This window comes from Prosopis cineraria, unplaced genomic scaffold (genome assembly GCF_029017545.1).
Source record: "Prosopis cineraria cultivar Desert tree isolate PC_DT_omini unplaced genomic scaffold, ASM2901754v1 PC7, whole genome shotgun sequence".
NCBI lineage: Eukaryota > Viridiplantae > Streptophyta > Magnoliopsida > Fabales > Fabaceae > Prosopis > Prosopis cineraria.
The window spans coordinates 37952657-37976516 of record NW_026555338.1 but is presented as its reverse complement, the minus strand read 5'-3'; the positions used below and the strand labels follow the sequence as shown (position 1 = coordinate 37976516).

The following is a 23860-nucleotide window of genomic DNA, read 5'->3' as shown; positions in this document are numbered from 1 at the left end:
TGGAATCCGGAATGGTCCAGATTTTCATATTTTATTTTATATTTAATAAAATAAAAATTTTAAAATTTAACAAACCTACCCTGTCATCCATATAAATAATACATATTTAATTTAAATGATAAATTTAATATTAAATATTTTTATAATTTTTTTAAATTAATTATTCAGATATATTCTATAACGTTTGAATTTAAAATTAAATTATTTTTAAAATTTTTATTTTAATAAATATAATATTAAAAAATAAAAATAAAGATAATATTCACACTGATTTTTTTAAAAATAAAAAATTATAATTTAAAAATTTTAAATATAGATTATACTGTGTATATCTAAATAGTTAATTTATAAAAATATTTAATATTAAATTTATCAATTAAATTAAATTTGTATTGTATAAATTGATGATAGAATATATTTATTAACATTTATAATTTCTATTTTTATTAGATATAAAATAAAATATATAAATAAAATATAAAAATTGACTTAATTACTCATCATGTGATGAGCATCATCCATGATGAGTATTGAAACCGATCTCATACAAACGTAAACATAAATTTCACTTCCTAGTATATACTTCTGTAAAAAAAAAATAATAAATTATAATATTTTTGATTGAGTATTGCAATAGATTCATTCATTAAGAAATGTCAAGTTTCCTGAAAAGAGGGGTGCATTAAGATGTATCTTTGAGAGAAATGAAAGGTCAAAATGATAATATATAGTTTCGGAAAAACGAAAATGAAAGGGAAGAATGAAACCGTTGTGGAAGAATTTTCTAAACGCTTTCTCTGCGGGCAAGCCAAACTCACCCATCATCATCCCGTACGGCATGAACCCCCATCATTACCCGCTCCCCCCCCCCCTCTCTCTCTCTCTCGGGATTGCTTTATATGGGACCTCTTCTATTTCCTCACTTCGCAGTTTGTATGACCACTTCACCCTCCCCTCCATCACTCTCTGGGTTTTTGTACCCGGGCTCCCGTTCTTTACTCTCCAATACCCGCACGCACAGACTCAAAAACTCTTGTTTCGGTCAGAGTTCATTGTAGGGATGGATTCTTCCCGTGCAAAACATCAGGTAGGCAGGGTGCTTTGCTCTCTCACCCTCACTCGCCTCTCTAATTCTTTATGCATGCCTTTTCTTTACCTTTCCCTCTTTCCCTTCGATGTTTTTACGTTTGGGCTTCACTGTGATTTTGGGTCTTAAGGCCTCCCTCCACCAATTCTTCATCATGGCCAGCTCAGCCATATGTTATAAAACTAACCGAACGTACTTCGATAGGTAAGAGCATATCGTAGATTTCTCACTCTGCGCTTTATGAAAAATCCATTGGAGAGTTTTCTCCCTCTTCGATTGGTAGAATTAACTAGAATGGCTTACTTTTCTATGCCAAATTCCCAATAGAGGTGGAGCCGTGGTTTAAGACTGAACTCTTAAATCCAGCTGACATGTTAGGCCAAACTCTCCTTCTTCATCTTAGACAAGATATAAAAACCTTTAATTCGTGCTAGCTCCTAGCTAGGGTGGTAATTATTTGCCTTATTTGTTTATATACCCTATACCCGTGGAAGGATTCGAAGAATAGTCTTATGCATACCTTAGCTAGCTCCATTTCAAAATTAAATTATTCGCCTGCGGAATTGCACTGTGATTCTTGGGTTCCATGCTTACTAATGAATAATAATTCCAGCTGGGCTTTTGTTTTTACAGCAAATGTCTAACCCATCACTGGAGAACATGATAGCCTGCTCAAAAGCACAACAAGAGAGGAAGCCGAGACCTCAGCCAGAAGAAGCACTGAAATGCCCGAGATGTGACTCCACCAACACCAAATTCTGTTACTACAACAATTACAGCCTTTCTCAGCCAAGATACTTCTGCAAGTCATGCAGGAGATATTGGACCAAAGGAGGAACATTGAGGAATGTTCCGGTGGGTGGAGGCTGCAGGAAGAACAAGAGGTCTTCGTCATCAAAGAGGGGTCAAGATCAACCACTCACCCCCACAACAACCCACTTGCTACCATCCCTTCGTTATCTTATGATTCAGATGACCTCACCCTCGCATTAGTTAGGCTGCAAGAGCAATCCTGTACTGCTGGGCAATTGGGTTTTGATGATCATGATCTTTCTATTTTGGGGAATCCCACGAGTTCCCATTTTGATATTCTTGGCAATCCCGCAAATCCTGGCTTTTTAGATGCATTTAGAAGTGGATTCGGGGAAAACCAGCGGAGTAATAATCTGCAGAATCTGTATTGTGGATACGGAAATGGGGGCATGGGAGAGGTGGACAAGGGCAACGAGGAGATGATGCTCCCCTATGATCAAGAAATCAACAATGCACCCACAACGCAAGCTGTGTTGGTCACTACTATGAAGCAAGAAATAATGTGTAATGGCAGGGAACAGAGTGAAAACAATGTGTTGTGGGGTCTCCCATGGCAGCTCAATGGAGCCATAAACATGGGTGGCATGGGTGGGCTCGATTCAGGAAGAGCAAGTTGGAACAATGGTCTCAGTTCATCTTGGCACGGTCTTCTTAATAGTCCCCTAATGTAGACAGACACTTGAAGCTTCTCCACTGGTCATAAGAAGAGACGAAACAGAGGGACTCATTTCCTCTCATGACTAAAATTAAATATCGGTTTTTTAACTTACATTTCTCTAGAGTTTTGGGCTAAAATCAAGGAATTTGATTCGCTTGAATCGCCTCTCTTTTTGTTTCTGGCTTGCCGTTTTTCCCTGGCCACTCATTAGCAAATGTCAAATTTTTTGTACTGCCATATTTTTGTTGAATAGACTAATGAGATAGCAGATTTGTTCGCTATTTTAGCCAAACTTAGAGAGTCGTGAAAGTATGTTGCTTATGTTAACCAGGAGGTAACGAGAGAGGGGCATTGGGCTGGGGGGGAGTGAGAAGCAGCACCAGGACGATAATTCGTAGTTTGTGCGGTCTGAATCGTCTGAATCGCTGACCAGTCTTGGTCTTTGAAATGTCGGTAGCTTCAAGGTATGAGTTATGACATCGTCGTATTTTCACCACATAGATTCCTGGAATTAAAATACTGCTTTCCATATTATTTTTATATTGGAGCCGATGAGACCATCTCGTATCCCTACGAATTAAAAATTTCAGTGAAGCATGACCAGCAACCTCGGAATGATTTTTGTCTCTCTCGGCAGTCAGCAGGCATATCCAAATGAGGATTTGGCAGGAACAGTCAGTGACAGATTGAACGTTAATATGCCTCAGCAATCAATGAGGATGCATGGGGTTCGCTGGATCACGGTTTGAATTTCTCGCGGGGCTCCGCATTCAAAAGCACTATAAATCAACAGCGATTTAGAATAAATGCATGCCTTCGCACGAAGTCCTTGATCGCTGTTCTGTTACTGTGTCAATGGGCTGAGCCATGTTATTAATCTCATACAACTGTGTCAGTGTGTAGTTTTATATAATCAATCTAGAACACTATTTTTTATATTTTTACTATCAAATCATGTAGGCCAATATTTTAGTCCACGATCACTGATAAAAAAAAAAATCATGATTCACCACTAACTGATTTTTGTTATTAATACTTTAATTTTTAAACTTTAAAATTTGTCCTAATTTTATTGCATACATTAATTTTTTCTTCACATATATGGTTTAACATGAAAGTTTTCTTAATTGGAAATTAAATGAAAGCTACGCCTGTGCGAGTCTACTGGTTAATGCAAAACTGGTGAATGGTGAATTTTTTTTATTTTTTGACTTTGTTTTACAGGTGGCCAAAAGAAAAGTTTTCGTTCCTTTAAAATTCAGATTCATATGCAAACCTGCTCGTCTGAATGGTATGTCATGTGTGCATAGAATCTTGAAAAATCACGTTCCTAGGGGGAATTAAGGGTAGGATCAACGATCCTCATACGGTGAATTAAGCTCAATCTGGCCAGACTCCAGTAATCAGTTCACAATTCAATCCGGGTAGTGTGGAATTAAACAACTCTGACGCTGGTTAAAGCCTTTTGTGAACCAAGCGAGTAAGGTCCATGTTCGTTTTTCATCTGGTCGCAATAACGAAAGCTGCATAGTAGCCTAAGGAAAAAAAGGAAGTATAGTGAGAAAGGTGAGGTAGAAATGTGGCAACTGAGATGCATGATCGACTGGTTTGGATCAACGTGCTAATTGGGTTGCCATGGCATCGGCGTGCAACTGATATATAGTCAGCTCTTCTATTTAGAGTTTCACACTTGCAGGCAAATAAAAAAAGACAATCAAAGCTAATATGGTTGGATCTAATAAAACAGGTTAATTCCTTACAATATAACAAATTAATATTCAAATTTTTATTAAGAGAAGTGATTGCATTTAAAACTTCATTATATCTCGAAGGCTCAAGCAAGGAACTCTAATAAAAGGATGACTGAGAGTAATAAAAAAAACAGACAGTTTTTCGGTAGAGAAAAAAAAAGACAGTTAAATACATTTCTTAAAAGATTATAGGGGCAAAACCTAAGTGGTTTTTGCGACCAGTAGATCTGGCCCATAACGAGATCACTACGAGACTTATTGATCCATGAGCACGACTATCAAATAAGGCCCAAACTCATCAAAGAAAATAGAGAAAAGGCCATTTTGATTGGGCCTAAGGCGAAACTTAAAATAAGGCAGGGGGCCAGAAAAAAGTGCGGGCGTCACTTGTGCCGTCATGCGGCATTACAGCTGTGGCTTAGGCCGACATCCACATTTACTCCGGCATGTTAATGCAGTAAGGACCTGGACCTGGTGAGTGGTGACCGGAAAAAATGGTCCGTTCCTAAGCCCACGTCTTGAACTGTTTTCATATTAGCTTCACCAAATTTGAATTGGGTACGGATTTCAGAGTCCACACTTATTTCTTCCACAGACCTCGCCTTCTCAAGTCATCGTCTCAACTTTCTGTCTTCTTCTCCTCTCCATCACAATCCATTTGAGTTTCGCTTTATCCAACTGGTTGTTTTCATTAAACAAGGATAAAGTTTTGTTATTTGTCGAAAATCAAGTGTATGTTAAAGAATGGGAAAACTCTAGTGCTAGAAAAGAGGTACTCTCTCCGTCCTGTGTTTAACCGAGTCATATAAATTAATAAAAATTAGTTATTCAATTAAAATCACATCAACATTTTAATTTTATTTTTAATTATTGTAAATTAAAAAAAATACATTTATTTTTTTTAAATAAATTAATTGGAGTACTTATTTTTTTAATTTAATAAGGGTATAATGATTCATTTATTAACAAAATACAAATAATTTTTTATATTTAAAAAAAAAGTTTTTAAAAAACTTTTTATACGTAGGGATAAAGACACAGGGATGAAGGGAGGATACATGTGTTCATTAAAAAAGGCAATACATTGCATAATCCATACTTTCTAGTCAAACAAATGACAAATCACAGCTAGACATAGCAAGTATTATTATTTCTCATGAAACGGAAAAACTGCTAGTCTCCCCGAGTCAGTGGCAAACGCAAACCGCAAACCGCAAACCGCAATCCGAAAGTAGGAGCGGTTTCGAGTAAAGAAAATGATATTTGAATCATTTCCTACGTTGGGAACCGATGGATGGACGACGACTAGCATATATAAGCTCTAGGCTGCCTCAAAAGGCCAAACAAAGAAATAAAAGTTCACAGCCTCTGCACACACTTTATTGGAGCCTACAAAAGATTCAAAAAAAAAAAAAAACCAAGGAAGGAAGGATTGATAAGAAGAGTTGATTAGAAAGATGGGAACGAGCAACCACTTGATTGGTCTGCTAAACTTCTTAACGTTCTTGCTGTCGATTCCTATACTGGGAGGAGGGATATGGCTGAGCAGCAGGGCAAACAACACGGACTGCCTCACGTTCCTCCAGTGGCCTCTCATCGTCATCGGAATCAGCATCATGGTCGTCTCCCTGGCGGGTTTCGCCGGCGCCTGCTACCGCAACACCGTCCTAATGCGGCTCTACCTGGTGGTGATGTTCTTGGTCATCGCAGCACTGATCGGATTCATCATCTTCGCCCATGCCGTGACAGATAAGGGTTCCGGTCGGGGGGTGATGGGCCGGGCTTATCTGGACTATTATCTGGAGGATTATTCGGGTTGGTTGGAGGAGCGGGTGGCAAGTGATAGCTACTGGGGAAAGATTAGCTCCTGCGTCAGGGACTCCAAGGTGTGCAGAAAGATGGTCAGAACTGTTGGTGGCATGCCTGAAACTGCTGATATGTTCTTCCTCAGAAGGCTCACTCCTCTCCAGGTCATTTCCGTTTTCCCCTGCTCTTGTTCATCTCTTATCGTCACCATATAGTGTTTACATGTTATTTAAAGTATTGGCGCGTCGTATCAAATCATTATGACATATAATTTAAATTTTGAAGATTCAGAGTTCTTCATGCATAGCTTAACCCACCATAGCATTTCCAGTATCAGTGCAGTAGTCTCTCAGATATTATTTTACTGTTATTACGCGTCCGGTGATATTCTTTTTGGTCAATCTGGTGAAAAATTTAGATGAGAGGTTGGGTCGCGTCGTGAGCTTATAACGAGGGACACAGCGTCATGTGGGGGTGATGGGGATTGCATGCACAATCCCCGAGAAATGTGGTGAGTGGGCCATGCACCAGCGTTTCGATTTGACCAATGTCATTTTTGAAACATTACTTCTCTATAATTTTATAACTTTATAAAATTAATTAGTCCTAATATATATGATGCATGGTTCCTGCCGTAAATTAAGTGGGCGTGGTGGTGATAAACATTTTAAATTATGCGTTTGTGTCCCTACTCTTTTACATTCACTTTGTTAAAGTCATTCAATCATATTATAAATTGAAGATGTTATAATATTATTTCAATATTTATTATGTAAAATTTTTAAGCGCCGTGTGAGATGGCGCCATTCCAGTATGAAAAGGATGGCAATCTTTTAATTCTTTGTTGGACCACATCTTCAAAATCTGCTTATTAAAACTTAACCATCATTGATTAACTTGATGTTCCAAAAAAAAATAAATCATTGATTAAACTTTAGGTTTTTAGTGTGTGGGTGTCCATTTTAAGCCGCCTTCTTTTGGCAGTGGCAAACATATACGATATAATTATCCTCACACTTGTCGCTTTCTTCTTTCAACAATATGTCCTGCTCATCAATTAATCATCAACAAGCTAATTAAGAATGCTTTCTAGGCATGGCCTCCAGGCCTCATTTTATGGATATGATCAAGGGGTTGGGTAAATTGTCTTTTCCTTGTTCTAGAATAAATATTGTATTATTATGAGGCTGGAAACACAGACGAGCAAAGTCACTTGCTAGTTTTCTTTCTTTCCTAATCTCTTTCTACAACCTTCATTTCAGACAGGTCACCTAAATAATTATAAGGAGAATGACAAATAAAGAATTTGTAAAAGTAGTAATGTCAAAGTAAAATTTTTCAACAATAATGTTCTTAAATTTTAGTATTCCTTTTACCATATTTTAGTATTAAAGTTTTTAATTTAACATGAATGTTTTTATAAGGTTATTATTTGTCATTCTATCATAATTATACTATAGTAGCCATGTACGGCAGATAATTATATTGGGGTTGTCAATTCTGGGTATAGTCAAATGGGAATTGTGGAAATGAATCAAAGTGGTGCAGAAGGTGAGTGTTGTTTCTGCCCCAGATTCGTGCCCTTATTTTCAGAGCCCCATGAGCGTGATGTTTTAGACATGGATCGAGTAGCCTTCTTCTTATCCTATATCCGTGCGTGTTTTCCTTTCATTGGAGAACGAACGCACAGTCACAGGCAACTTGGTCATAGACACAGTGCACATATGGCGGTATATCTCAACATGTTGTCAAACAATAATAAATGATCTCAACTGATTACTGAAACGCCATTAACGAGAACCGTGTGTATTGTGATGTGCAGTCAGGTTGCTGCAAGCCTCCGACAGTGTGTGGGTACGTGTACGAGAGAGAGACGGTGTGGAAAGCAGGGGCGGTGGCGGGAGCCAACCCAGACTGCAGCAGGTGGAGCAATGATCAGAGTCAGCTGTGCTACGAGTGTGACTCTTGCAAGGCCGGGGTTCTGGCCAGCCTCAAGACGAGCTGGAGGAAGGTCTCCGTCATCAACATTGTTGTCATGATCATTCTTGTAATCGCTTATATCATTGCTTATGCTGCTTTCAGAAACAACCGCAAGATCGACAACGACGAACCCTCCGGCGAAGCTCGAATGACCAAAGTCGAGCCTTCCAGGATTCATTTTTAGTTTGCTTCCCTCGTCCACATCTTTGCTTTCGTCGTCTTCGTATCTACATTATGCCTTTTCCTCTTTTCAGATTCGCTGTCAGACGCTTGTTTTCTGACTCCCTGTTTTAACTGTACTTATTATGTATGATAGTGGTTAGACAATAAACATGAAACTAATATATATTAGCCTTCTGTATGGACGTCCTCGTTTTGTAATTTATTTGTTGAGCTAAACATTAGCTGCTAGCTTCGCGAGCAGTCGCTTAATTTGCTGAAGAATAAAACGAGCAAATTAATTGTAGAGATAGCACCTAATACACTTAGCCAAGATTCGGATTTATTAGAGGTTGATATTTCAATTATATAAACAATAACTTTTCTAAATAATTGAACAGTGAACCCACCAGAAGACATGTTCCAGCAGAGCACATGAATTGTTTTTTCCCCATAACAAGCACATGAAAATCATCAACATGTTGGCGCGGACAAAGAAAAAAGTGATTCAATAATAATGAAACCCAAAGTCCCAAACGCCTGTGAAGGCCCGTGGTTGGTGTTTCTTAGGAGCCTCGGGCCCATTGTTGCGTCGCACTCTCGTCGAGTCTCTTGTGAATTTTCAGCCCATTTCTTTTATTTTAGTGCCTTCCACCATAATTCAGACTTTGAAGTAAAAGCAGCCTTAAGACAACACGTAGTCGGGTAGCCGTCTGCGTGTCTTCGTGAGGACCCACTAAATTGTGGACAGGAATTTGTTCGGTCTAACTTTCGAGAGAAGAGAAGGAAGTTCTTTTGAAGACGGTATTTTTTGGCCTTTTAGTTGCATCGAGGGAGATATATTGGATGTGTAAAAGGAACTCAGATTTCTGGAGCCTAGCACAGTGGTTTGTTTGGACTTGGAGAGGATATAGATGAAGCTCCGCGGAGGAGTCGTGTTGATTCAGTATAATCAGTGGAGCATGGAGATGAAGGGAGCTTTGAAGAGGATCCCAAGCTAAGGGCTATGCGAAGGGAGCATGGAAAGATAAAACCCTCGTGATAGGACATAATATAGTAGGGCTGTGCGAAGGTAATGGTGGGTGAATTGAATGAGGACTGTATGATTTTGGGTGGAAGACGAGGCCGAAAAGGCTATTGTTGGGATTTGGGTGTCAATCAGTGCAAGCCATTGTGTGGGCATGTACATGTCCCCAGGACGAGGTGTTGCCATATGCGTTATTTCCTTGCAATGGATGCCACAGGAGCATTATTCTCTCACCACATGCCCTCGTCTTTTGCTGCTAGGAATCCGGTCCCTCGTCTTTTTTCCCATCTCAAGCTTTTCGATAATTATTATTTTATTTTTTAATCTTGTGTGAAGTGTAGCTGTTCTCCCTCCTACTTATAGTCATGCAAGTCCATGGATTTCAAATTTATGGTCTCATTATTATTAGTCTAAAAGTAAAAGTAAACCATTTTTGTGATGATGCATGGACCGTGACATTTACGGGTAGATGCTGGAAGGCCCACCACACTCTGTGAGTGGCTATGTCCGTCGTACTCGCTCCCAATCTGCCCTCTGTCCCTGCAGGCTTCGCACTCATTCCTGGAACCCTTACTTGTCACTATTCTCATTTTTCTTCTGCCTTCCTATTATTCTCACTTTTATTGATTAAATCAATTTTTTAAAATCCCAAACTGTGTTTTTTTAAATCATATTAAAGTGATACCGTAATTATACGGATGTTGAAAAATTATGAGATTAGTTTTATTTTTTTTACTAAATTTGTAATATAAAATTAATTCAAATAATAGGTGATTTGTGAAAATAAAGTTGGTCAAAAAGAGAAAGAAAATAAAAGTAAATTGTGCTTTTTATTTTTAATACCTAAACACTAAATACTCTCCTGCGAGGTTGCAACAGAGAACGCCGCCATTTATATTTGATCAAGAATTCAAGATGCGGGTTTACCTTGGAAAAGTGCCTCTCGCGCCTCATCGGCTCCGCTGGTAATAAAGCGTCTTTCCCTCTTCACTCTCATCTTCTCCTGAGAATCAGATTACAGTGTCCCTTACACTTCAGTAGATTGACTCGGGATGGCTTTGGGTTCTTGCATCTCCCATTGTGAAAAACTCTCGTTGCCTCTCCGTGTCTCTTCCACTAATCTGCGGTTGTCGAAGGCCTGCGCTATAAACCCTACCAGGTTGGGGGCGCCTAAAAATTTACCTTCTGCATGCTTTCGGCCGTGGCTGTTTGCAGGGATTCAGTGTTCTTGGAAACAGAGAGACGTGTCTGCGGGTGCCATTGCCGCCCCCACAGTTGATGATGTCAGTCTAACATCTTCAAACGTGGGGAAGAGAACGGACTTGAAGAAGATTTTGATACTTGGAGCTGGGCCTATTGTGATTGGCCAAGCCTGCGAGTTCGATTACTCGGGGACTCAAGCTTGTAAAGCGCTCAGGGAAGAGGGTTATGAAGTCATACTGATAAATTCGAATCCGGCAACGATAATGACTGATCCTGAAATGGCCGATAGGACGTACATCACACCGATGACGCCTGAGTTGGTTGAACAGGTTCTTGAGAAGGAGCGTCCGGATGCCATATTGCCGACCATGGGTGGGCAGACTGCGCTTAATCTTGCGGTTGCCCTGGCTGAGAGCGGTGCTTTAGACAAGTACGGTGTTGAGTTGATTGGCGCGAAGCTCGATGCAATTAAGAAGGCGGAAGATAGAGATTTATTTAAGCAGGCGATGAAGAATATTGGGATTAAGACACCCCCTTCTGGCATTGGTACAACGCTCAAGGAGTGTATCGAAATTGCTGACGAGATTGGCGAATTCCCTTTAATCATAAGGCCAGCCTTTACTTTGGGTGGAACAGGAGGAGGGATTGCATATAATAGGCAAGAATTTGAGGAAATTTGTAAGGCCGGGCTTGCGGCTAGCATAACCAGTCAAGTTTTAGTAGAGAAGTCTTTGTTAGGTTGGAAAGAGTATGAGCTCGAAGTCATGAGAGATTTGGCGGACAATGTGGTAATTATATGTTCTATCGAGAATATTGATCCAATGGGAGTTCATACGGGAGATTCTATCACTGTTGCACCCGCGCAAACTTTGACTGACAAGGAGTATCAGCGACTTAGGGATTACTCAATTGCTATAATAAGAGAAATAGGGGTAGAATGTGGGGGTTCGAATGTGCAGTTCGCTGTCAATCCTAAAGATGGTGAGGTGATGGTAATTGAGATGAACCCAAGAGTTTCTAGGTCATCCGCTCTGGCATCAAAGGCAACTGGGTTTCCAATAGCAAAAATGGCTGCAAAATTATCCGTAGGTTACTCATTGGATCAAATCCCAAATGATATCACAAAAAAGACACCAGCTAGTTTCGAGCCCTCGATAGATTATGTGGTTACAAAAGTAAGTAACTCATTGTAATGCTATCAACGAGCCTCTTTCGGAGTAAGAGTTACCTGTTCTTTTACCTCTGTATTTACGTTTTACTTGACTATTCATGTTGCAGATTCCTCGGTTTGCTTTTGAAAAATTCCCTGGTTCTCAGCCAATATTGACGACACAGATGAAATCAGTTGGAGAGGCAATGGCAGTTGGGCGAACGTTCCAAGAGTCCTTTCAAAAAGCGGTACGTTCTCTAGAATATGGCTTCTCTGGGTGGGGATGTGGACAGGTGAAGGAATTGGATTATGATTGGGACCAATTGAAGTATAGCCTCAGAGTTCCTAACCCGGATCGCATCCATGCCGTATATGCTGCAATGAAGAAAGGGATGAAAGTTGACGAGATTCATGATCTGAGTTACATTGACAAATGGTTTCTTACGCAGCTCAAGGAGCTACTTGATGTGGAAAATTTCTTGTCGTCTCATAGTTTGATGGACTTGACAAAGGATGACTTATACCAGGTAAAGAGGAGAGGGTTCAGTGATAAACAAATTGCATTTGCCACGAAATCCGCAGAGAAAGAAGTTCGTTTTAGGCGATTGTCTATGTGTGTCACTCCAGCATATAAGCGAGTAGATACTTGTGCTGCTGAATTTGAAGCCAACACGCCATATATGTACTCTTCTTATGATTTTGAGTGCGAATCAGCTCCTACCCTTAGAAAGAAGGTTTTAATTTTGGGTGGAGGGCCAAATCGAATTGGTCAAGGGATTGAGTTTGACTACTGTTGTTGTCATGCATCCTTTTCTCTTCAGGTTCGTTTCCTTATGATCATGTGATTGAGATTCCAATTGTTCAAGATTTCGTGCTCTACCATCTGTGCATTTCTCTTTGCGAAAAAGTGGTTAAGAAATGGGGGAAAAAATTCAGTAGCCTTTTCTCCTTTCTACTTACAACATTTTCTAGAAATTGTAACTTTGGGGTAGACATGGTGCTTACATTGCTGCATTATACCTCTTTGAAAATAAACCTTTTACGATGAAATTATATGATTTTGGCGTTATGTGAGTTACTGTGATCAATTCGGCTCTCTTCTACTTTGCATTTCTCCAAGAAAGTAACGTCCTTTTTTGATTATGTACAATCAGGTTTTACCTTTGTAGCCTGTTGACTTGTCCATTGTTTTTGCAGGAAGCAGGTTATGAGACGATCATGGTGAATTCAAATCCTGAGACAGTTTCCACTGACTATGACACTAGTGACCGTCTCTACTTTGAACCTTTAACTGTTGAAGATGTCTTAAACATCATTGATCTGGAAAAGCCTGATGGTATCATTGTACAATTTGGTGGTCAAACACCCTTAAAGTTGGCTCTCCCCATACAGCAATACCTGGACGAGCACAAGCCAGTGACTGGCAGTGGGAATCATTGTGTAAGCATTTGGGGAACATCTCCAGATTCCATAGATGCTGCTGAGGACAGAGAGAGGTTCAATGTGATGCTTAGAGAGTTAAAAATTGAACAGCCCAAAGGAGGAATTGCGAGGAGCGAAGCAGATGCCCTTGCTATTGCATCTGATATTGGATATCCAGTTGTTGTCCGTCCTTCCTATGTGCTGGGTGGTCGGGCAATGGAAATTGTTTATAGTGATGATAAACTTGTGACATACCTTGAGAGTGCTGTTGAGGTGGATCCAGAACGTCCTGTATTAATTGACAAGTATTTATCTGATGCTATAGAGATTGATGTTGATGCTCTTGCGGACTCGCATGGCAATGTAGTCATTGGTGGGATAATGGAGCACATTGAACAGGCCGGGGTCCATTCTGGTGACTCTGCTTGCTCAATACCCACAAGGACTGTTCCATCTTCATGTTTGGAGACAATCAGGTCATGGACTGAAAAATTGGCCAAAAAACTGAATGTATGTGGGCTCATGAATTGTCAGTACGCAATTACTGCATCAGGAAAGATGTTTTTGCTTGAGGCAAATCCCCGAGCTTCCCGTACAGTGCCGTTTGTGTCAAAAGCAATAGGGCACCCATTGGCTAAGTATGCTTCACTTGTTATGTCTGGAAAGTCTCTTTATGACATTAAGTTTACAAAAGAGGTTATTCCTAAACACGTGTCAGTCAAGGAAGCAGTTCTTCCTTTTGCAAAGTTCCCTGGCTGCGATGTTCTTCTGAGCCCTGAGATGCGTAGCACTGGTGAGGTCATGGGTATTGACCCTATGTATAATACTGCTTTTGCTAAGGCTCAAATTGCTGCTGGCCAGAAGTTACCACATTCTGGTACTGTGTTCCTGAGCTTGAATGACTTGACAAAACCACACCTTGAGAAGATTGCCAAAGCTTTTGTTGAGATTGGATTTCAGATTGTTGCGACTTCCGGAACAGCTTATGTTCTTGAATTAGCAAAAATTGCTGCTGAATCAGTGCTGAAAATGCATGAAGGGAGGCCACATGCTGGTGATATGATTGCTAATGGAGATATTCAGTTGATGGTAATAACCAGTTCAGGTGACACGCTTGATCAAATAGATGGTCGGGCTCTGAGAAGGATGGCATTGGATTACAAGGTTCCAATTGTAACAACAGTTAATGGAGCGCTGGCGACTGCCGAAGCAATAAAGAGCTTGAAGTCCAATGCTATTAAAATGATTGCTCTTCAGGACTTCATTGATGATGAGTTTAAAGACTGAGACGATACTTGCAGATAACCTGTTTCTCTCTCAATTGGCCTGATTAGAGGAGTAACTGGTAAGCATCTGTGCTTCATCTGTGTGTGTGGGACTCTTTTCCTTTTTGTACCACCAAAACTTACGTTATTGTTTCTTCTAAGACAAGTTAAATTATGAAATACTATTGCTAGGGGTGGTTGTAGAATATCTTGAACGTAACAGTCATGATATTATAATTCTGGCTGTATTTCCTACATTGTCATATGTACCTGTGGGAGAAAAAACTTCCAGTACATATTGTCATTGAGCGGCTGTAGGTTTACAGATTTATCACCATTTCCATGTTTAGTTTTTCTTCAGAATGAAAACTATGAAAAACTATTGAATAGTCTTCAATCATGTTTAACCATTTTTGATTGCTGTGCTTCATTTATCATGTACTTATTTATGTCTTGAGCATCTTTGATTTGTATACTGAGTTTTGACCATGATTAAACTTGACCTGTTGCAGGTTACTATGAGCTTGAAGGACTTGGTAGATCTGGTAGAGTAGCAAATGGAATACTTTCATTTGTGGAGCAACATTGAGCAAACTAATTTGAAAGATAATGTATTCTGTGTGTTCAACCCTAAGAAAGCGCTTATTCTTCGGAGGGAAAGTTTTGGTGTCTCCTGGATTTCTTCCGCTCCTATTGTTTAGTTTTTAAATTGTTGCGCCTGCAATTGGATGATTGTCGTCAGCTCCAAAATACTATTTATACGTACCTGGTGAAGCCATTTCAGTATCCACCGGATTAACGCGTACTTGCTGGGCTAATGATATATTCGTCAACTATCTGCACGTTTTTGAAAAATAGTGTGCTTGGAGTTAGTGTACAACTATGTCCTATAGCTTTTCTATTTTTAGAACTCAACCTTATCCGTTGTTTGGCACCAAAGGAAAAAAAATAAAAAAATGTTCTGAAAATAAAAAAATAATAATAAAAAATTATTTTTTTCATTCTTTTTTATTCTCCAAAACAATAATCTTAAAAAACTTAAAAGATGTTTTATTTTTTTTACTTTTCAAAATAATATTTTATTTTTTTATTCTTAAAAATAGAAAACTATTTTAAGAATAGATTGTTAAACAGAGTCTTTAGTTTTTTTAAGTTTTTCTATTTGCCAGGCTGGCCGATCCAAACAGAACAGATAATTTTCAAAATTTCTTCTTGGGCAACAGGATTTCTTATATTAGATGGGTAGTAATTTTGTGCTTTTAATGAAAAAACAAATATCAAAGGTTTTATTTAATATAAACTTGTTATGACATAAAGTAAGTAAAGCAATAGGCGAATAAAGAAGAAAGTGCAGAAGGTAAGTTGTTCTTATCTTATAACACAGATGACATGTCGTATTTATAGACATGCTTTGACACATTTAGAATTTCATCCATGTTAAATATGAAGTAGTGGGAAATAAATATCATGAATGTGAATGGGGAGACAAAAAAACAAGATAGTGGAATAATGCGAGTTGATAAACTAAAAGTGGTAAAGGGTGATGAGGAGATCGACATCCACAGCTTTCCATTTTCATAACAAACTTGCTACAGAAGGCGATAGTTAACTTCAACTTTCAATGGTCTGATTGTGCAATTATACATCATTTGCAGTACCAAAATGAAAAAAGAATAATGTAATAATAAAGGAAACACTTTCAATATAATCATAAATTGCTTAGATTTATTATCTGCCTTTGAAACAAATTAATTAATAAAAAAATTTGCTTTCAAGACTCACACAAGCAATCTAAATAAAAAAAAGTTTTATAAAATCATAAAATTAGTATAAAGTTTCAAATTTTTTATTGAAGTTGTTAATTATTGTTGTTTAGTTAACTATCTAATATTAATTAACAATTTCAATATATCAAATTAATAATTTTAACTTCAGTAAAGGACATGATACTTTAAAATAATTGTGTGATTTCATGGATTTTTTTTTTTTTTTTTTTGCATTTAGATTGTTTAGGTATGACCTGAGAATGATTTTTCCATTAATTAATGCTTAATCTTAAGCATGAATTGCTCTTTCTTGGCATTGGTTTAGATGCTTGATAGCTCTGGAGGAATAAACTAAGACTCATTTAGGCCATGTTTGGTAGATTGAAATTGTAAAGATGGAAATGAAATTGGGATAGGAATCTGAATAAAGTGATGTTTGGTAGATATGAATTACAATTCTTGAGAATCCTAATTCTATGAAAAAAAGCTGATTTGAATTCCTTATGTAAATCTATGGAATTGGGAGCAATTTTATAGAATTGTAATATTTAAGACACTTTTGCCCTCATACAAATTTCAGAAAGACAAATTTGCCCTCAAAAAAAATAAAACCCTCATATGCTAGCAAAAAGAAGAAAAAGGGAGTATAAAAGGGTGAATGATATTTTTTCTCATTATATGTAAAACGTTATAATATATATATATATATATATATAAGATAGTATTATATATAATATTTGTATATAATTTATATATTTATAATATTTTTTTGGTATAAGAAGTAGAATTGATTTGTTTGACATTTTTCTTCTAAATCTACATGTTAGTGTATTTATTTTAAAGTAGAAGGGATGGGAACCATTGTCAATTTTATTTTCAAGAAAATGTTCCCTCTGATGATAAAACTTTTTGTTTGGCCCAAGCTAGTGAATAATAGTTACAGATATAATCTATAATTTATATAATATTTCATTAATATATAAAATATATAAGAAAATTGATACACAATTAAGTTTTTATTATGTTTTATTTTAATTTTTATATAGGGGTATTTTTGTCTTTTAAGTGTAATTCCATTTCCATGTCTTGCATACCAAACAAAAGTAATGCAAGGATTCCATCTAATTTTTCTGACATACCAAACATATTTTTATAATTCAATTCTATTCCAATTCTAATTCCAATTTCAATTCCAATTTCATCAAAAATTATTACATCATACCAAACGAGGACTTATTGTATATGAAAGCAGATTGCGAAATTGACCACCATACTACAGGAAAAAATTTCATTTACCAGAACACTACAGACTCATAAATATTTATCAGAATACTATGAATTGAAAATTGATTTTAGCAACACCAAGTTCAAATTTTATTTTTCAGCGTCAGAAGCACATAACTCGGCCTATCTGACATTGAGTTTCATACAACTAATTTTTTTGAAAAAAATGTGTGTCAGGGAGACATGACTATCACTGCCTCTGCAACCCTAAGCCTAAGCCCTAACCTATTCTTTCCCTGTCTCTCTCGCCAATAACTCGCCCCCCCTCCTGCATGCTCAAGCAGCCTGCCTAGACTTCCACACCTCATGAACATAATATCAAAAAAAAAAAATATATATATATATATATATATATTTTATTAAAATATATAAATAATAATTAAGTTTTTTGAAATATCATGTGTTTTAAGTTTCATCTGAACTCCGAATCAAGTGAGACACCTGACGGAGGTGATGCCTGACTTGACCCGGGTGCAGTCTCATGTAGGAGAAGGGAAGCTGCTTAAGTTTGTAAGAGGGGAGGGGGAGTTATTGGGAAAAAAGGGGAGAGAAGAGTCTAGGCTTTAAGAATGCGGATATAATGATAATCATTATTGTCACATCTGACATAATTTTTTTATATAGTAAACATAATATTTTATTTATACATTTTACTCATATTTTATTTATATTTTTAAATTTTTTAAATTTTAGTAAAATATAAAAACCTTAAAAGAATTTAAAATAATAAAAAATATAAATATAAATATTAAAAATATTAAAAAATATAAAAATTAAAAGTAAAATGTGAATAAAATATAAAGATTAAAGTTCTATTTGGTTCAAGGAGGAGGGAGGGGAGAGGAGAGAGGAGCTCCCCCCAATTGGGGGGAGGTTTTGGAAGGACTCCCCTTCATTTCACCAAACAAGGAGAAGGAAAGGGAAGCTCTCCTCCACCCCAACCAAACAATGTCTAAAAATTATGTTTATGTTTTTAAGTTAATTATACAAAACTTGGTGTCACATAGCCTAAGTTATGTAGTTCTCACATTGAAATATAAAATATAAACTTGGTGCCAAAGAAACCAATTTTCAATTTGTAGTGGTAAATACTTTTGAATTTGTAATATTTTAATAAATAAGTTTTTTTTTTATATAGTAGGGTGGTTAATTTGCCATGGACTGTCTTGTATTCTCGCGAATATTATAGTAGCAGAGTGCTTTGTATTTTCACAAACTAGTCATTGATTTGTTGAGGTTACTGAAATTGAACTGCATCTAAAAATATGATAAATATTGAATTGGCTTATAGACTAGTAATGCAGTTGAAATCTTAAAAAAAAAAGTTTTAAAATGTAATTAATTGTGAAACCAATGAATTGATTTCATGTTTGCATTTGTCGAAGATAATAAGAAGAAATATTGATGGCTTGAATTTAAAAAAGAAAAACAAGAAGAAGAAATGAAGGCTCTCACATTAACGATTGTGTTAACTTGCTGAAGTTAGGGGAGGAAAATAGTAAGCACTGGATCACAAATTCAAATGAGATGGCACAAAGCAGAGTGAATACATTTTTAACATTATTATATTTTCCGTTAGGTCTCCGAACTAGCTTTTAGCGGTCTGAGTGCGATACTGACTCCTAGTTCATAACCGCGTGGACTTAATCTAAAACTTCTAGAGCATTTAAGAATTCGCTAGCCCTAGTTTAACTCTTTATAAAATGACAACTAAAAACCATTATCAGTTTCCGTATTTTAATTACCTTGCATTTTATTTTTGACAGCTCTGTTCTTGGTCTCCCCTAGATGGGTCATGATCCATGAGTCCCTGCGTGGCGTACAACTCATTATAACCCAGGGATATTTGGAGGTCCTGGTCAAGCACAGAGAATGTCTTTGAATTTGGATCAGGGTCTTCATTCATCAACCTCCAGCTAGCTCAGTGCCCTGTGGATCACGGTTTAGCGTGTGAATTTTAAGCCATATTCCAACATTAAGACCAAAGACCAATATAAATGAGCCGTGGAACTTGCATTTATTGAGCTTGCAAAGTACACAGCAACCATCCATGGTTGAATCTGCTAAAGAGGATTGGGATGACCCAGATATGGTAGAGCATTAATAAATTCACATAGAAGGACACATAACACTTATCATGTAGCAGTACATGACCATTCAACATTTTTTATTTCCACATTCCTTGCATGGCAGGACAAGTTCTGATTCATGATGAGTAGGGACCCATGGACTTAGAATTTTAGACTGGTTTCAGACGGGACATTCATTTATAGCACCTGTGGATTTATTTAGGATCCTTCGCTTTAATTGGTTGCGTAATGATCATGAACGACCATGCTAAACCCCAGGGGAAGTCATACCAGGAGAGTGATGTATTTCATTCACCGCAATGGTATTTTCACAAGAATGTCAGAAGTCAGGTAACATGTTCATATTTGCAAGTAAAGCCCATCCCGTTGGATTCAATGAACACGATGCCATAAAGAGTGGATAGTGGAGCAGGACAGGGCAGGAATTGAGCTGTCAAAGTCGCTTAGGGTCTACACTTTTCCCCAGCTTCACCACTAAACGAACAGAGCTTTTAAGTGGGAAGAAAAAATTAAAAAAGGACTTCGTTATGGTGGGAGTAAGCCGTAAAGTGGAGTTCGCTATTGTTCCTCTTTTCATAATACAAAAGGTCCACACGCTTAAGACTCTCTGTGATGGCTAGAAAGCAATTGAAATCGAACCCCGTAATTAACAAACATTATCACAAACTACAAAAGGTCTAACTACTTCCACCGCAAAGTTGAAACCTCGAATATTTTTGTGGAAAACTCGATCAGAAGATAGAGCCCGAGACTAGAGTAATAATTCTTAGAACCGTAATGTGTCGTAGATGCTAGAATAGAATAACATAGTTATTATTGTTTTTCAATATTTGAAAGGTCGCAATCGTTTATGGCAACTTGAGACTTTGGATCGCCCATGGGTTGCCTTTTTTTTACTTGGTGTGTCCAACGAGCTGACCGGCTCTACACCAACCTTGTCCCCACTTCGTGGCCTGTTAGTCTCCCATCGCACACAGATAAACATGCAGTACATATAAATATTCAGGTACGTATAATATATTAGGTGAGTCTTGAATAAATATACGCGCGCGCGCGCACTGTGATATTTTTTTCTCCGTGGAGTCGCTGGATGTCTTTGTGAATACATTGGAAGAGTGATTAGGTGGTGGTTAAAGGGTAGAAACATAGCATTGTCTCAGTGGTGGCAGCAACAGCAACCCCAATAACTCTCACTCGAAAACAAACCGTTTTCCCAACTGATGAGGGCCACCTGGCACCAAGGAATTGCGTTGAGGCAATAATTAGTTTAGAGTGGACCATGTGTACGTCTATAGACGGATGCTATCCTTGGCAGGTTTAGACAAAACTAGAATATTGAAGCACTCAGATACAGTAAAAAAAAAAAAAAAAAAAGGATAATGGATATGCTTCATGGGATCCATCTCAGATTCATGGAAGTTGTCAATTGGAGTAATTAGGTAAGATGTTTAGTCCACGTATCAAATCGGTTCAGGGATTAGATTTTTCCGAGGAGGAGAATATGTTTATCTTCGCTTTGTCCTCCCGGGCTGCTATGGCTGTAACTTGTGTTGTCTGTTATGATGCCGATTAACCTGGCGAGAGGAAAATGAGCAAAAACGGACAAGAGGGGATCGTTAATTCTAGCCCCATAACGTCTAATCTCGCGCAAACCCTTATTGTGCACGTAAATTAATTAGTTTCGGGAGGATGGTTATTAGACCGACGAATTAGCAGTTGCTGCGTCTTTAAGCTAACTAAATTATTATCCGGAGATTATGACTTTTCGGTAGGACTTGAGTCCGAGAAAGCTGGAGTCTGAGAATGACACGTTTTCTGTTAATTTCCTAATTTCCCCACTACGACGAATTTAGTTTTGAAATTTTAGCTATCCCCAACCATTCCTACGGAAATTTTCTCCCCCTCCCTAAGAACGTCATCGCCCTCGCATCATTCTTCAAAGTAGACAACAAACAGAACAACGCCGCGTTTGGCATATGAACTCCTCTTAATTTCTGTGGAGGTCCGGGGAGGGCATAGAACTAAATGAGGGCTGAAATTTCACATTGACAATCAAACGAGTTTTAATATTTATTTTATTTTATTTGATCGGACGCAAACTGGGGGAGAGAGGGCAGAGTGGAGAGGGGGGTTTCATAGTCAAAGAGGTGGAGTTTTCAGACGAGGCAAAGCTGACATCATTGACCCAAGTGATGACGCTGCTGCTGAGCCTTGGCCGGGTTCTCGTTTTCTATAAAGACCTCTCCGTTTCTCTCAACTGCCTCGTACACAAACACAACACAAGAGCCAAACACTAGACAACAATCTCACTTCTGAAGTAAAGCCATACGCATGAACATGATGGAGGGCAGTGACGCAAACACTCTTGCTTCGCAATCCCCCACTAATTCCTCCTCTTCCACCCAGCAAGTGATCGCCAGCCCTTGTGCCGCCTGCAAGATTCTGAGGCGTAGATGTGCCGACAAATGCGTTCTCGCTCCCTACTTCCCTCCCACCGACCCTGCCAAGTTCACCATCGCTCACCGTGTCTTCGGTGCCAGCAACATCATCAAATTCCTCCAGGTTCGACTTCCTCGCTCTCCCATTCCTTCTTCTTTTCTCCTCTCTTCTCTTTTAAGTACGTAGGGTAAGTGCTCATGCCTGTGACTTTGATCCCCTTTGCATTTTCAGGAACTTCCCGAGGGTCAGAGAGCTGATGCGGTGAGTAGTATGGTGTACGAGGCGAGTGCGAGAATAAGAGACCCCATATATGGGTGTGCTGGAGCCGTGTGCCAGCTTCAAAAGCAGGTGAATGAGCTCCAAGCGCAGCTAGCCAAGGCTCAGGCGGAGCTCGTCAACATGCAGTTACAGCAGGCCAATCTGGTGGCTCTGATTTGCATGGAAATGTCGCAGACCTCTTCCACTCCTCAGGAATCTGAATCGCCCCAGCATTCCGTGGACAATTTCATTTCAACTCCTCCCCACGCCAACGCCAATCAGAGCAATCTCAACTTCTTCGACGACGGCGCGCTGTGGGAGCCTCTCTGGACATGAACATAAACTATTTATTAATTTCTTATTCTCAGCATATTACCTGATTATTATAAAGTCATTTGATAAGTGTTTCCGATGACATTCTCCTAAGGAGAAGTTGAAGGAAACGAGTCCAGGGCAGCTAAATAGGAACTATATGCTGTTAGGTCATGGGGCGGCAAAGTTTACAGGAAGGTGTTGTAATATGGGATTCAATTCAATCTTGTAGTGACAAGTTGTTCCTCCCTGCGATCTCTGCAATTGCAGCGTCGGAGAAAAAGGAAAAGGGCCTGTCGTGTTTCGGAGTCGCTCTCGTGCGCTGATCTTTTGAGTCTTAAACACCTTTTTGGTCACCTAATATTGATCATTTTTAAAGGCTGGTGTTTCCTGGACGCTCAATTCCTTGTCAAAGCAGTTTTTGACCATCTCTTGGCTTCGGAATTTGTGGTTCTCTCCAAAACCCCCGTTTTTCATTTCTGAATTTTCTCCAGTAACAGGGAGTACTTGAAATACTCTTCAAAAACTAGAAAACCTTAAAATACGACTCTCGCCTGGAGTATTTGCTTTTCCCAGCAGCCTCGTGCTATCCAGTTCCGAGGAGATTCAAATATGGAAGCCTTTTAAGACAAAATCAATTAAGAGCCAGTTGTGGAAACATTGGCATTGGAAGAGAAAAAGAGATCGCGGTTAATGATCAGCAAAAGCGAAAAAGATGCCTCCCTAATTGAATAAACTCAACTGAGGAGAGATAAACAACAGTGACAGAAGAATCTTCTGACGTTGGATTTTGTCCCCCCCCCCCAATTTATCTTACTGTTGTTAATTATAATTAACAATATATTATCATTAAATTAAATTAAATTAGTAATTAAATGAATGAATAAAATTAAATACTGAATTATGTACTGAGCGGATGTGGTGTCCAACCACTTCTCTCCACTATTTGCATGTATGATGTGCAATTGTAGTACTCTACTCGAAAAACTTGACTTGGGGGATTATTTGAAAATAACACGGATAAAGATTCATGTTATATCAAATTCGTAGATTCCATCGCAGTCGTCATCAAGGATTCACCAATGACCAGCTGTGCCAATATTTTTGCCCTTTTTTCCTGCTCAGGACTTGAGAATAGTAATTCTCATGTCATTTCTTGAATTTATGGAACGCAAGTCATATTTCAAAAAGGAAGAATCCAACTAAAATTTATTTTTAAAAAGTAAATTTCAATAAAATGTCAATGGTTAATAATAAAAAAATGGAGAAGATTTATTTGAAATGTAAATGGTAGAAATTTACTTGGATATTCTCTACTAATTAAAGTAGCACATGCAAGCGGAACGAGATAGATATGACAGTGGAACCACTTATACTAATTAAGAAGCGG

The 23860-nt window shown here is 38.3% G+C and overlaps 4 protein-coding genes across 5 annotated transcripts; all 4 read left to right on the top strand.

The window, feature by feature from the left end:
- Positions 1-886: 886 nt before the first annotated feature.
- LOC129315205 (dof zinc finger protein DOF2.1-like) lies at positions 887-3510 on the top strand. The gene is given in 3 exon segments (XM_054958776.1): positions 887-1087; positions 1721-2012; positions 2015-3510. Coding segments are annotated over 3 exon segments (876 nt in total). The 5' UTR covers positions 887-1060; the 3' UTR covers positions 2572-3510.
- A 1996-nt stretch (positions 3511-5506) lies between these two features.
- LOC129315271 (tetraspanin-3-like) lies at positions 5507-8456 on the top strand. 2 transcript variants are annotated; one of them, XM_054958864.1, is made up of 2 exons: positions 5507-6279; positions 7942-8456. In XM_054958864.1, the coding sequence occupies exons 1-2, from the start codon at positions 5767-5769 to the stop codon at positions 8152-8154; spliced, it is 726 nt and encodes a 241-aa protein (XP_054814839.1). In that variant the 5' UTR covers positions 5507-5766; the 3' UTR covers positions 8155-8456. The 2 variants fall into 2 exon arrangements, with proteins under 2 accessions (XP_054814839.1, XP_054814838.1); XM_054958863.1 differs by having other exon boundaries at positions 5518-6279; positions 7938-8456.
- A 1699-nt stretch (positions 8457-10155) lies between these two features.
- On the top strand, positions 10156-15176 carry LOC129315634 (carbamoyl-phosphate synthase large chain, chloroplastic). The gene is made up of 4 exons (XM_054959502.1): positions 10156-11659; positions 11763-12455; positions 12832-14401; positions 14834-15176. Exons 1-3 carry the CDS (start codon positions 10334-10336, stop codon positions 14341-14343), a joined length of 3531 nt encoding a protein of 1176 aa, XP_054815477.1. The 5' UTR covers positions 10156-10333; the 3' UTR covers positions 14344-14401; positions 14834-15176.
- Positions 15177-21716: 6540 nt separating this feature from the next.
- Positions 21717-22872, top strand: LOC129316070 (LOB domain-containing protein 1-like). Its single transcript, XM_054960319.1, has 2 exons — positions 21717-22023; positions 22132-22872. The coding sequence occupies exons 1-2, from the start codon at positions 21793-21795 to the stop codon at positions 22492-22494; spliced, it is 594 nt and encodes a 197-aa protein (XP_054816294.1). The 5' UTR covers positions 21717-21792; the 3' UTR covers positions 22495-22872.
- Positions 22873-23860: the final 988 nt, after the last annotated feature.

Coding starts and splice junctions, on each gene's coding strand:
- LOC129315271 (XM_054958863.1), top strand. CDS start 5,767: ATGGGAACGAGCAACCACTTGATTGGTCTGCTAAACTTCTTAACGTTC. Junction 6,280..7,937: donor GAAGGCTCACTCCTCTCCAG/GTCATTTCCGTT, acceptor TGTGATGTGCAG/TCAGGTTGCTGCAAGCCTCC.
- LOC129315634 (XM_054959502.1), top strand. CDS start 10,334: ATGGCTTTGGGTTCTTGCATCTCCCATTGTGAAAAACTCTCGTTGCCT. Junction 11,660..11,762: donor TAGATTATGTGGTTACAAAA/GTAAGTAACTCA, acceptor TTCATGTTGCAG/ATTCCTCGGTTTGCTTTTGA. Junction 12,456..12,831: donor ATGCATCCTTTTCTCTTCAG/GTTCGTTTCCTT, acceptor TTGTTTTTGCAG/GAAGCAGGTTATGAGACGAT.
- LOC129316070 (XM_054960319.1), top strand. CDS start 21,793: ATGAACATGATGGAGGGCAGTGACGCAAACACTCTTGCTTCGCAATCC. Junction 22,024..22,131: donor ACATCATCAAATTCCTCCAG/GTTCGACTTCCT, acceptor TTGCATTTTCAG/GAACTTCCCGAGGGTCAGAG.